Source organism: Astatotilapia calliptera, chromosome 3 (assembly GCF_964374335.1).
Source record: "Astatotilapia calliptera chromosome 3, fAstCal68.1, whole genome shotgun sequence".
In the NCBI taxonomy this organism is placed as follows: Eukaryota; Metazoa; Chordata; class Actinopteri; order Cichliformes; family Cichlidae; genus Astatotilapia; species Astatotilapia calliptera.
The window spans coordinates 30,788,880-30,803,822 of NC_137424.1; the positions used below are offsets into that span (position 1 = coordinate 30,788,880).

The 14,943-nt window shown below is 38.5% G+C and overlaps 1 protein-coding gene across 1 annotated transcript in view; it reads right to left on the reverse strand.

The window, feature by feature from the left end:
• chrnb1l (cholinergic receptor, nicotinic, beta 1 (muscle) like) overlaps positions 1-14,943 on the reverse strand; it is a 31,908-nt gene that overhangs the window by 15,766 nt on the left and 1,199 nt on the right. The window contains exons 2-9 of the mRNA XM_026161598.2: positions 10,949-11,082; positions 9,435-9,479; positions 8,951-9,060; positions 8,487-8,595; positions 8,227-8,374; positions 7,645-7,830; positions 6,845-7,068; positions 5,287-5,465 (exon numbers count right to left, since the gene is read on the reverse strand). Of these exons, the coding sequence (XP_026017383.2) occupies positions 5,287-5,465; positions 6,845-7,068; positions 7,645-7,830; positions 8,227-8,374; positions 8,487-8,595; positions 8,951-9,060; positions 9,435-9,479; positions 10,949-11,082 (1,135 nt within the window). The remainder of the gene's footprint in view (positions 1-5,286; positions 5,466-6,844; positions 7,069-7,644; positions 7,831-8,226; positions 8,375-8,486; positions 8,596-8,950; positions 9,061-9,434; positions 9,480-10,948; positions 11,083-14,943) is intronic.

The window sequence follows — 14,943 nt, forward strand, 5'->3', positions numbered from 1 at the left end:
TTAATGCTCAATTCCGATTTTTTGATCAAATCCGATTTTTTTGTCTGCTCGTTCACACTACAAATAAAATGCGACAGCAAACGTGCTCTAGTGTGAACGCTCAAAGCGGCCCGCATGCGCAAAAGAAGACGTCACACACAACACGCTCTGTTTAGACCCAAATCAAACAGTATTGTTTGACTGATGGCCCTTAATATAAAGACTTCGGACTTTACGTTTCCAATTTTTGCATACATAATAATTACATTACATAATAATGTAAATAGCCTAATAATTATCCTTACTGCTGTTTAAGAGAGGAGCGGTGCTTCAAAGGATAGTTGCAGATTTCTGTCAGAATCTGAACATTATACAGTACAAATAAAATGTTCACGTTTCTCCAACGTTGTCTTCCCAGCAGTTTCACTGACATCTACACGGGATGGCCAGGAAGCGTTCGCGATGTCTTCTCGGGCGCTTCTCCGGAGCTGATAATTGGCATCTGTCTTGTGTCAGTTACGTAAAAGACGGATTTAATGCGACTTGACCGTTCAAACAGCAGTCGCTTTCTAAAACATCGGATATGTATCGGATTCAGTACCACATACGAAAGTGACCCAGATCGGATTTGAAAATATCGGATTTGTGCCGTTCACACTGTCATACCATGATTGGATATGGGTCGCATAGGGTCAAAAAAATCGGATTTGATGCGCTTTCGCCTGCAGTGTGAACGTAGCCTTAAGCGTTTAGCATGTTAATGTGATAACATTTGGTAATTATAGCACAAAGCATTAACCCTCATCCTCTCAACATATTTAACATACACAGACTACCGACTGGGCTCTGTGTAGATCTCAACAATCATAACAGTTGCTACTACTAATCTGGACCATTTTGATTCCAATATAAAATAAATTGAATAAACACACAACCAGTCAGCCCAGCATGTCCTAGGTGGAGTTGTGTGCTTTTGACTGGTGTCCCAATTTAGAATCCATAATTAATCTAACCCCATGCATGGTTTAATATTTATTATAGCAATTACAATATGAGATTCAACTCAAAACCCCTCTTACTGTATAAGACAAAGAACAATGTGTTTTGCAAAGAAAGCACCTTCTAACCTGGAGGATATCTTGCCGCTCGAGTTTGTCACAAAAACACTTCTGTGAGAAGTTAAAAACTGTAGTAACAACCTCATAAATGTTTCAAAACCTGAGATTTATGCTGCGTATGTCACGAGTCACTGTGCAGCGTGGTTAATCTCTGCTAAAACAAAGCATGACTCTGTTTAGACACATCTGTCTTGTCTCTTTATAACATACAGAATGTGTCTTTGTGTGTCCTTGACCCAGGCAGGCTTCCTGCAGCTCCTCTAAACACTGAGTGACAGCAGCAAACTCCAAGCAGAGGGGTTAACGTTTACGTGATGCAGTAACATTTGACTTCTTCATTCTTTGTCTCACACAGCTGTTCCATGAAGCGAAACACATGTGCTGACACAATCTTTATATTTATATTAGGCCTCTTTTATTTTTGTGATAGGACGGTCGAACAGACAGACGGAATAACATGCAGGAAATGGACCAGGGAAGAGTCAAACCGCTGTTACAGCCATTCGGCATAAGGGTCAAACCACCAAATTATACTGAGACCCAGGCAGGATCTTTCTTCTTTCTTCTGCTCTGTAACTCACTTGCTTCGTAACAAACTAAACTTCATAATTAAACCAAAAGACTAGATTATGAAATGACAAATTTGAGGGATTTATGCAATCTATCTATGTCTATAAAATTAAGATTGTCACCTGTATTTTGCACATCCTTTGTATTAAATAAAGCATTTCTATTTGAGTGTGATGTATCCATGCCTTTTATCCCACTTATTAAATTTGGGGATGGAAAATGGTGGAGAGAGTTCATACCTTTCTTTTGAGAACAGTTACGCTGTGCTCCAACTTTTCTTTGCACCCACTAGATTCACATTGTTTTCATTCTTCATTATATGAAAACATGTAGATATCATGGATGCATATCATGTAACAGGCTGGCTGGGCACCACAGTGCACCTGTCACACTGGCACCATCACTACATATCTGCAGTCTATGTATATGGTCTATAGTTGTTCAGTGTGAGAGTCGATAACTAGCACCAGAATGAGGACGGCGTCAGTAAGGAAGCAGGACGTGTTACAGAAAGACAGCATGACAACAGATGGATAGGACAGTAAAAATGAATCAACTCCCATAGGAAGGCTGGTGCTGGTGTATGCATCCGTGTGTGTGTGTGTGTGTGTGCGTGTGTGTGTGCGTGCGTGTGTGTGCGTGTGTGTGTGTGCGTGTGTGTGGTAAGTAGTGGTCCACACGCCACCCACATTCCACAGCTTGTATTCATTACCTCAGATTCACGGAGTCCTCACTGTGACAAACACACACAGGCACATGTATGTACTGTACATTGGGACTGTAACTATACCATCATGTAAATATATCTATATTGAGTTTAACTCTTATTAGAGGGGAAAAAACATAAAAAACAAAATAAAAGAAATTTGCCCAAACTGCATGCTTGCTTCAAGATGTGGGAATAGAACATGTATGCATATATGTATGCATATGTATACTCTCTGTGAATGGTACTCATGGCCATTGATCAGTGGTTGTTGATCAATGGTCATGAGAATTTGCATAATTAAGATTAAGGAACTGACCTCCCAGCCCATTGTTCCTTCAGTGGGCTGGTTTCAGTCATTATGCAAATGTGCTGTTTATAAGATTTGGGGAAACCTGCAGTCAGCTGAGACTGAAGAAGTCACTTGGATGAGTGACGAAACTTTTCTCCCACAAAACGCTACGTCCAGATGAACAGAATCAACTTTTGAACATGTATGCACTTTATAACAAGCACACAGAGTTTGGAATAGTATAAAGTTGTCTCATATCACCAAACATCCACAAAATTCTTATTCAAAAAAATTCTTATAAGCAACAAGTCTGATAGTCAACTGATAAGTGAAATCAAGTTACAGTGTGTTGCCTCATTTTTCACAGAACCGGATGAGGCAACAGACATATAGATGAATCATGTCTGTATTTCTATGATAGCACAGCCACCATCTCTCCCACATCTAACACGACAAAAGCCTCCTATGCCTCTATCACTCAGCACCAGCTTTCCCTTCCACTCATCTATTCTTCACTGTCCCTCGAGCTCCTTTCTGTGGGATTACCCCCTAATGCCAAACCTAAACAGAGGCTTAGTGGCTGGCGACTGTGGATGTGGGTGTGGGGCTTAGCTGGGGCTGAATGTGATGCTTTTGGAACAGGATGAGAGCTGTCCAGCACAAGATCTCATTCATGGGACTGTGAAGCTGGTTATGAGGCAAGACCCACGAGGCAAGGTACCAGCTGATTAGCCAGAATGAAGCAGGTAACATAAAGACATCATGTTTCTAAGCAACTACACTCTTTCTGGTTATCTTGAGTAGCTTATCTCACCCATTCTTAACTACTACCAATGACAGTATGAAGCAAAACATGAACAACCCTAAAACTGCATTATGACACGGCTTTAACATGCACACGCACATTCTAGTCATTTTATTAAAACAGTAAGCTGAGCATCTGGATTGAATTGTTGATGCATTTCAGAAAACATAAAATAATTACCAAAACTTGCTCAAATTCATCATCTGACAGTGATTATCATTGCACGTTCTGCAGTTCATCAGTGGTAATAGGTATTATAATGTTTCAGTCAGGACTACAGAAGCAGACCAGATTAGTGGAATCTCAGTCTCAACTCATTTGTATAGCGCCAAATCGCAACAACAGTTGCCTCAAGGTGCTCGCTAATGGAGATTTGCTGCATAATGCGGTTATGGCGTTAATGTCATTTTAACGAGATTGTTATAATGTTATAATCCAACTTGTGGAGATTTGAATATATATTCTGCATTTCAGTCATGCCTTTGAAGCATCCAATACATTCTGAATTAGTACGACAATTCAATTCTTAAAAACACCTTTAACACAATCTTATTAGATATGATATCAGAAGGCTCAAGGAGATGTGTTTACTGTTGCAGCCTTGACAGATCCTCTGAGCTTCTGCAATGATGGCTTTAACTCTGCCAACTCCAGCACACAGTGTACTTTACTATAATAGCTGATCTGGCACCAGATCCAACATTCACACTTTGGCACACTCTACAAAGGAGATTCATGCCCACACTGGCTTTTATTAATGTTAATAGAAATAGCTTTCCCCATCAGGATCTGCACATCTCAGCTTAGAAAGAGGCTGAATCAGGATGAATTAGCCTCAGGGTCAATACTTCAGCTCTGTGGTTCTTAATATTCGTGACAGGCGCTAGAACTTTTTGGCAGTCTGTCTTTATTTGATGATATAAACCAATACATTTAATCCCATCAAACATGTTACATTTTTGCCTGAAGAAAAATGAATATTTGTAAAAGTTTTCTGCTAGTGGAAAACTTTGTGTGGAGTCTGTCTTACCAACTTTGCTGATGTGCATAACACAAACTCCACTTATTTCTATTTCTTAGTTATTTAATGCCTTGAAAAAAAACTGCCCGCTCATTTTTTTCACAACCATTCACAGACCTATTCGCTGGTTAAGACTTGTTTTAATAGTTAAAGTTAGAATTTAGCTTAGGGTTGGGGAAAGGTTTCACCTTTATAGTTGTGATGTTTTTTGTTTGCTCAACCTGTGGCATTCAACCCTAACCCTATTCTGGTGCAATATGTCTTTTTTTTTTTTAACTTATATTAAAAACAATTCACTTAAATGTTGGTTTTCAGGGAAACAGAAAATATTAATTCTAACTGGCACCCATCAAAATATGTTCATATTCTTCCCAAAAGTACGTTTTGGTTGCTGTCAGAATGGAGTCGGGGTTGAGGTTGAGGATCAATGTCAGTACATTTTGATTCAGAGAGAGCCTTACAGCCATACCTGTACATTTATATATATGTGGGTTAGAGTTAAGCTTCTTCCACAAACACCAGAGCAGGCAGTATCCACATGATTTCTGCACAAAATCTGAGATCTGAGAGGAGCTAATCAAAATGACAACAAGCCAACTGCTGTTTCCTGGCAATAAACCAAAGAAGTTTGAAGTATATTGGCTCAGCGATTGTCAAGGAAGGTTACAAATAGATGAACAAAGCTTTTGTGAATTATTAATACGAAGAAAATGAAGTAGATATTTTTGGATACTCATACAATTTCATTTAGACACAGTCACACCTCTAATAGATTGCTTTTTTTCTTTGTCATACCTGCCTCGCCAAGGTAAGACAAGATCAGGGTTGATCTTGCGAATGAAATACTCTCCTCCCGGCTGTCGCCCATTGTAGCTTTGAATAGGTGTGTCATCAGAAGATTCCTCTTCCAAAAAGGGTTCCTCTGGTTTTGGCCTCATCATGCCAATGTATTTAGGCAGGAAATGTATGAACACCTGAAAAATCAAATGGAGGAATTCAGTGGTTTCACAGAGGTTTGTACTTTTGTTTCAAGCTGACCCAACTTAACCCAAGCATAAATTACAACTTTATAGAAGGTATCTGTTTTACTCTGTGGCTTTACATGTAATGTCACTTTTCAAACAATGAATTCAGACAAACTACAATCAACAACTACTTAATTTAACACACTTTTGCAAAGTGCCTAATCATAAGAGTCAGCAAAAATTCAGAAGCTAATTGCTATTAGATTGTTAACTTTGAATGTCAACACTCATTCAATTGTATCCATTTTTGCCATCTGTAAGTGGTGCATTTTTATGTCCTATCCAACCAAATTTCATACTGACCTTTGTATTTTTATCATATGCTTACATACTTTCAAATTATAGAATTATAATGTGCACAAAACCCTTTTTAATGAATCTGTGGAACGTGGTTTAGTAAATTCTCACCTGCTTATTCTGCTGTTCTGCTATTCTGGTAATGCAGTTAAACATAATGAACCTTTATTCATTAATTATCAATCACATTTCATGTGTATAATAATAAATTAACACTATACACCCCTCTGCGTTTTTTGATAATATTAACGCTCTAAAGTTTAAGGCATCATATTTAGGAAAATTAACCCAGTATTTTTTGGGAGAAAGACAAAAGTACTACTTCTGGGGGGGGAAATGTGAAAAGTTGTTTTTTGTTGTCTGTTTGCAAGACTTGAAAGAACAATTTTCTAAAAACACAAATGAAATATTCTGATTGGCTAAAATTAGGGTTGGGCGGGGCTAGGGTAGTCACAGATGGCCCAGCAGTGTAAATGTGAGCTTACAGTTAGAGAAAAATAAACACTAAATAAAGTCTTCTTAACCCTCCTGTTATGTTGGCTGTCAAATTGACCCATTCTGGTGTGAAATGATCTACAGTATATTGTGTACTACAACGTCTCTGGAGACTCAGTATTTTCTCCCATTTCATAATGAGTGCTGTCAGATGGGAGACAGATACGGTGACAGTTATTATTATCCCATAAAAAAATAATAATGTTAAAGAGGTTTTTTTAATAATTGGTGTCATGAAAAACTATTATATTTTATATATAGGTCTTTCCAGCGTACTTTTAAAAAAATGATTTACGTTTTTTTGTAAAAATATATTCTCATTGAACCATGACCTATAAGACCGTAACTAAACATGCCCTGGGTCAGGAACACAAAACACATTGCTGCACCTGAGAAACTGACATCACAGGACAGTTAAATTACATATAAAGTAACCTTTATGATATCCTCAAAGTTTAAGTATATTCATAAAAAAAATTATATGTGATCCATGATTTCAAATTCTTACATAAACATTTTAGATGATTATTAAATACCTTTCGGACCCAGCTTGGCATGATGTGTGTGCTGGGTGTTCGGTGATGCAGGTTGAGGACTACCACACTTAGGATGACAGAGAAGGTCACCAAGATCATAGTGAACATGACGTAGTTGACAATAATTGGGATGCCGAGGGAAGTCTCTGGGACCTTGTCAGCCAGCAGCAACATGAAGACAGTCAGAGCAATGAGGACGGAAATGGAAAGAGTCATTTTCTCTCCTGTAAAGAAAAGGGACAAGTTGACAAATTAATTATGACAGTAAGGTAGAAAACATTTTGTCTGTAGACAGTGTTATACTAACAAGAGCAGAATTCAAGACATTAAGGAACTTGCTATCAAGAGACTTGCTGATATTTATCAGACTCAGGCTGATTTCCATCAATTTCAGGGTTTAGCAATTGGCTCTAATCTGGTTATACACTGAGGTACTATATCAAACTGCTATCTTTTAGTCAGTGGTATCTTAGGCCGAGCAGCCTGCTAGGTTTGTTATACACTTGTAAAAACCCTGAAGCTTTCCGTTGAATATGTTCTGCTGTTTTGTTTGTTTTTTCATTGGCAGTGAAGCATTATTATGAAATGTGTCTGCAAAACGACAGTTAATAACAGTGATCCATCATTCACCTTCAATGTATTGTAGATCAATACAGTTCTTTAAAGGTCGCCCTGACTTACAGAGCAGCTCAAATTAGACACATGCTTATTGTCATGAGATTAGGCAGTTTTTCACTTCCTATGCTTGCTCTTGGCAATGATGTGTAGTCATAATGTCACAACATGTCACATGTGCTGACCTGCTCCAGGAGGCAGGTAGAAGACAAATATAGCCAACACGCTGGTGAGGATACAGGGCACAATGATGTTGATGATGTAGAAAAGAGGCTTCCTCTCTATGATGAGATAGAAGGTGATGTCCTCATACAGGTCCTCCTTAACGTTCTTTCTTGTTGGTTTGTGACAAATGGCCCATTCACCATTCTCTGTCCAAGGTGAGGCGCAAGGAGAAGAAGTTAAATGTAAAGAGGATTTATTCTAAATCAGACACAGTCTGGTAAATAAAAAATGAAGCCACTTAAAAAAATGTACGTACAGAACACGTAAAGCACAGGTGTCAAACTCCAGGCCTTGAGGGCCGGTGTCCTGCAGGTTTTAGATATGTCCTTGATCCAACACAGCTGATTCAAATGGTTAAATGACCTCCTCAACATGTCTTGAATTTCTCCAGAGGCCTAGAAATAAACTCATCATGTGATTCAGGTGTGTTGACCCAGGGGGAGATCTAAAATCTGCAGGACACCAGCCCTCGAGGCCTGGAGTTCGACACCCTGTTCACAAAAACAGGACAAATACTGAAAAGCATCACTACGTGCACCAACCAGTGAAAGCGTTCTCATCTATTACAATCTCTTGGATCTCTTTGCCGTCATCATCCAGAAAGTATTGCAGGTCAACCTCAGAGGAATCATAGGTGTACGAGCGGAAAATCATGCTGCAGTTTTGCCAGTCAAATGGGAAGTACGCCACCTATAGATTGTTAAAGTCAACATATCATTTTGAAGATGACTCTCAAAAAAGCTCCAAGGAGGAACCGTCTATGCACTGGTACTGTTTCAATGGAAACGAGCTTAGACTGTACCTCTATAGAGCAGGAACTGCGGTAGATGGCGGGTGGAAGCCAGTTAACAGTGCCGTCACTGTAAACCAAGACGTTGACGTACAGAGCCACATCAAACTGGCCGTCATTACTGAAGGAAGAGAAACGTGACATTTATTGAGGCAAAGTATCTATCCTATCACAGCATCAAACAAATACCAATGTTGGTGCTGATCAATCTGACACGATGTGGCGTGTCCAAACAAATACTATGATTGGTTTGATTATAATCCAAATAGACAAATTAAAAAGTTCATCTTGACAGGAAGTCAGGGGATCATTGAACTTATTATAAATCATCCAAGAAGAAACATGATAGTACTACTCACTACTTGAGATATTCTAAGTCTTGGCCAAATGTGGTGGACCAACCGCGTCTTTAGGGCAGGCACTCTGTTAGTCATGATGCAAGATGTTGTAAGTGTGAGTGCAGTCAGGACACTCACTTGTTTATGAGGTAGATGTCAGGTCGCCACACCTTGTTGGGAGGAATTCTCAGAACATTAATGTCGTCATATTCAGCTGGGTTCCAGGACAGCCTGTAGTCTGTCCATTCCTGCAGGGATGAACAAAAGGAGAAAGGCAAAGTGAATCACGAAAAAGAGTAAACAGCTGAACAGACAACAGGTGATGTCCCTGTCATTCCCATCTTTGATTCTCCAGCGTTTGGCAAGTCATTTAATCCCACTGACATAAACATTCACAATCAAGCACACATACTGTCACAAACAGAGCAGCCATCCTGAAATCTAATCAGCGAGGGCGAGGGAGTGAACTGAGACAGTGAGTCAGAGAAAAAGAGAGATAAAACATGAAATAATTTGTAGTTATGAAAAGTGACAAGTCCGTTTGAGGGCAGAGCGAAGGAGCACAGGAGATAGGCATCAGAGCAAGGCTCACTAATGAAGATGAATGTTTTCATGCTCATACCAGATTCATGAACACGTTAGTCGTCATCTCGCCGTTCTTCTCATTCTGCAGTGGGATAATAACAGGGAGAGGGGTGGACGTATGTACATTAGTGATGCCACTATATCTTGTTGTGTATGACAGTACCATTACTTTCAGACCTCCTCTATTGAAACTAATCGAGACAGATGAGTGTGATCCTGGTTCTATTCAAACTCAGCAATCAAATTACATTTTAGGTAAAAGATAGAGTGCGAATGTATTTTAGACATGGTGTAGAAGCATACAATGCTATGAAGTAATTGTTTCCTTCCTTTCTTTAGCATATTTTTTTTCACAGTTACATATTTCCAATCATTAAAATAATTATATTATTAGATAAAGAAAATAAATACAAATTGTAGTTTTACCTGGTGCTATGTAAAGAAAAGTAATTGCCCCTTAAATCTAATTACTGGTTATGCCCTCCTCAGCAGCATGAACAGCAATCAAGCGTTTGTGATAACTGGCAAAGAGTCTTTCGCAACACTGTGTAGAAATTTAAACCACTCTTCTTTGCAGAATTGTTTTGACTTGGCCACAGTAGAGGGTTTTCAAACAATGCATGGCAAGTTTAAAGTCTTTCAAAAGCATCTTAATTGGAAATAAGTTCAGACTGCTTTCTTTGAGCCAGTCAGAGTTGGACTTGGATGTATTCTGGATCATTATCCTCAAATATGCTTCAGCATTGGACATTGTTCCACCAATTACAGCAAGTCATCCAAGCCCTGAAGCAGCCCTGGACCATCACTTTACCACTACCATGTTTGACTATTGGTACGATTATTTTCATGAATTCTGTTAATCTTACAACAGATGTAACTAGACTCAGACCTTCCAGAAAGTTCCATTTTTGTCTCGTCAGTCTACAGAAAATATGTTTCAAGGACAATGTGAGATGAGCCTGTGGTGTCGTTGTTGTTGTTGTTTTTGGTCAGCAGTGGTTGTTGTCTCCTCAGAACTCTCCCTGGATGCCAATTTTTGCTCATTCACTTTCCTATTGTTGAAACATGAACACTAAACTTAAATATGACAAGTAAGGCCTGCAGGTCTTCAGATACTGTTCTGGGTTCTTTTGTGATCTCTTTGATGAGTTGTCAGTATGGTCTTGGAGTAATTTTGTTAGGTCAACCAGTTAGAAATGGCTTTGATGTCAACGACTTTGTATGTCAATGGTTTCATTAGATCCTGGCATGTTGTGCTGCTGTTTGAGATCTTTTAGCTTACTTCATTTTGTCAGAGTTTCCATTTAAGTGATTTCTTCATTTGAGAGATCACGTAGGGCCAAGTAAGTTTGGATAGTCTTGTTACAGATTAAGAAAGGGATTTGGCATTTCATTTATTGTGCTGTAATATTTTTGGATTTGAAATAGCTAAAAATTTAGTTTAAACTGGTACATATAAAGCCAGCCCTATCCGGAATCCTTAACTGGTAGGATGTAGAATATTTTGTTTGCATGTCTGAGGGAATATTTATGTTTATGTTGTTCATTTACCAAGCTGACAAGCTGAGAGAGGGTCATCCCCACCCGCACCGTCACCTTATCCTCCCAGTAACGAGCTGGTCTCACTTTCATGTTGTAGTTTTCAAATAGCTTCTGATGAAGCCTTCTCTCTGTTTCAGAGGCTCCTGCAAGAAGGCATGAATGCAGACACATAGTATAATGAAGAGAAAATGATAAAAAAAAAAAAACATCTGCAAAAGGAACAGCAGTGATATTAAGAACAAAAATGCAACAAAGAAAAAGGAAGGATGAAAATCTGGTGAAGGGAAGAAGTGGTAAAATAAAGAGAGACAGCAAGGCCTTAGAGATCCTATAAAACAAATAGATCTTTCAATGTGAAATTTTGCATTTTATACATGAAATCACAAAAAAAGAAATGGCACTGGAGTCACAAATGAAAATTCTGCAGTGGCATAGATGGCAGTTATCTCACCAATGCCCTTAAAGAGTCCGTCATCAGGCCTGTTGTTTCATATTTAACTATGCAACTGTAGTAACTGTGCAGGCTACTACAGTTACATAGTTGTAGAAAATTAGAAATGCCTCATCCATGTTTTTGCGTCTTCCAGATTTGTGTTTTACTCTAGTATTAGCAAGCAGAAGATGCAGAAATCTGAGCTCTTTACTTTACATTAGAAGAAGATGACCGGACTTTTTCATCTATGTTCTAAAGTTATCATTCTGTTCTGTCACATAACTACAGTGATAGATCCTCATATCAAACCTGGACAAGTCTCAAATAATGATGTCAGTGTGTGTTTAAGTGATCTCTGTGTGCCAACAGCTCTGTCTCTCATCCACTAGTTTCAACTGTGAATCTTACAAAACAGCAGAGCTGGGAATTAGTATAATGTCTATAAATGCATGTAAATGTTGTATAGCCTATTTTATTACAAATTAAAATAAAACATTGACCTTAGATCTATTACCACTTAAAAGTTTTACGTTTGTTAGATTGTCAGTCACTTGCATACTTTTGGCATGTTCAAAGGTGCTATAGAAGTAAGGTTTAATTGACTAAAAAAAAAGCGAAAGGCTTGAACAATTCTTAGTGTATGTGAGTGAGATAAAGTTCAACACAAGCAAGTCACATGTTGATTTGTGGATTTGAGTCACTGACACCAAACCACAGCATGTTTGCTCTTCAGGAATCACTGAGTCAGGCCTGCAGTGGTTTGAGGTTCAGTTCCCACTGAGATTAGCTACGCTAAAAATATCATCTAATCTATATTGTGGACAGACCGCTGCTCTGTTATGTTGTTCATACTCAAACACGTATCAGCAGGCTACTTATTATTATTAGTTAGAATTTACAATTATTCTGAATATCAATACTGCATTTGTGAGATATGGTCGATTTACATGAGCAAATAAAAGTGATAGATCTAAAGTTTATGATTATAAAGGGGCAAAAGACATAACAGCAGTGTGAGATAAGGCAGGATAGGCCCCAAAACACAACTTTATTGCTGGAATTACAGAATACAAACTTAAACCGGGAATATGCTAGGAGTCAAACTAACACACAGGCAGAACACACAGCCAGGGAATGAGGGAGAGCACGACAAAACACACAAGGAAATGCAGACAGGATAAACACAGGGAATCAAGGCAGAGTGGAAACACCTGGGAAACACAGCTGAATAATAATCTAACAGGCGAGTGAAGCAAACCATGAACCATCAGTTTTACTTCATGAGGATGAAGCACACTGTCAAAATAAAACAGGAAGCATGAGAAACACACACTGAGATTCAGACTGACTAACTACAGGGAACTGGGGAACGAGGGAGCAAGACAAGACATGGAGACACAGAGTGACGGCAAGAGAGCGAGGGACAGAACTGAACATACATAACAAGACATGATAGACTCCACAGGTAGGCAGCACAAACGCTAGGTCAGAGACCCAGGACCATGACAATCATATTTTTAACTATGCTTTTTAGGAAATCCATCCTTCTACTTGTGTTGTTCTTTTCAATAATGTGTAAGACAGAACAGCTATGGCACGGCTTAAAACTAACTAAAAGAAATGCATTGATTTGTTCAAACATTTCAATGCCGTCACAGATCTCCAGGTAAAGTTTGCAGAAAGTGTCTAAAACTGTCAACGCAAATCTAAGCTGAAGATGTAGGATCTTGATTTGTATATGCATGTCATGATGTGTACTTCTTGTATACTTGTGCCCAGGCACCTAAATTAGTAATGAAATCTATAATGTCATCATACAAACACATTACACAAGTTTTACAAATACTGTATACTTAATGAACCGAGGCATAAATTAAAATTTGTAATCAACTTAATTTATTTACTGTCATACTGTTATACTGTATCCAACATCTGTTGAAAAGAAAGGATATTTGAAAACTGGAAATCAGCCTATGCTGGAGCTCAAACCAAGACATGAATGCATGTGTCAGATTAACACACATAAAGGAGATTTCGCTCAACCCAAAGCTGTTTTGTTCTTAGTTTGTGTCCGTGAGGAGACAATTATGATAAACATGAAGAAATATTAATCAACATCAGTTTCTTAAATGCCAAAAGAATTGTTCTGAGGGAAAAAACAAACCAAACCAAAAGAAACACAGATAAAGCCATGTTAAACTTTCCACTAGAAAGGAGAAGATATGTAAAAAATAAAGTTTTCATAGGTTTGGTTCTTGAAAACAAAAATATAAAGAAATTAGGGGCGGCTCAAAACGTTTGCGCAGTACTGTAAATTAACTGCATCAGTAGAATTGTACTTAGACATTATTATTATTATTATTATTGTCATTTAATCTCTGTCAAGTTATAATGTTTTAAAAAGACAATGTCTTAGAAGTCATGTATCACAGAAAGCTCAGCATTAGGGACTCTTTCTTTCCAAATATGCGATTAAACAGCATGTGGCAAAGACAGAGGACAGACGGGACACGCAGGAGAGGCAGGGCAGGTGCTGGTGGTGTACGATGGGTAGCAAAGGTGACTGAGCTAATGTAATTGATATGTAGTAAGGGAATAGGATCAAAGGGATGGCTGAGATACCAGCTCCATCGGGGACAAAATTAGATTCTGATTAACAAACAATGATGTGTTAATGTGATTCATTATATGTTCCAGAGGAGAAGAAGGAGGCCACTCTTGTTTTCAAGTGGACAACATCTGTGGAAGGACATAAAATACAGGCTTTGTTCCCCTGGGACTGCAGTTTTATCGCTGATGAAACATACCTGTAAATTCTCACTGGCTGTGTGACAAAAGGTCAAGAAATGGCCACAATCATGGTGGAATTCACCTGTGCAGCTTTTTTTTTTTTTTTTGTCATTCATTTATTTCTTTTGCTTTTCACTCACATTATGGTGTCAGGAGGTCAAGGTTATTGTAGGGTCTTTACCTTACTATAGGAAGCGCCTTGAGGGAACTGCTGCTGTGAATTGGCACTATATAAATGAAACTGACCTTGAGCTGAACCTGGTTAAATCAATTTTAATCATGATTTTAACGCCTAGCCTTTCCCACTCAAAAATGGGGGAATTAAAAAAAAGAACATCAAGAAAAAAAACAGGAGATGGAATCAATAGCAATTTAACTGGAGTGACAGGGTGAAGTTGTGGATGTGAGATACTTGTGTGTTATCTGATTTGACTGGAGCTGTCTGATTCAAATTATGCCTCGATTCCTCCACATGAAAGCAGATTCCCTTCGATCCCACCAGGAAATAGTTAGCAGTTAGGACACATAGACGAATAGGAACACTGCACCGCAGGTCACCAGCAACCATGGTTGTTTGTTTTTAGTTGAAGTTAAAAGTTAACGGCAGTTTTCCATTTTTTTATGTTGTTCCTTTGTTTGTTTTTTAGTATAATGAACATTTCACTATGTAGGTTTTGATTTAGATGGAAGAGAAACATCATGTCTCTCTTCTGAAAATACTTATTAGTAAACATGCTGCTATTAGTTCCAGGAATGCTCATTAGCCAGATTTATGTGGCCA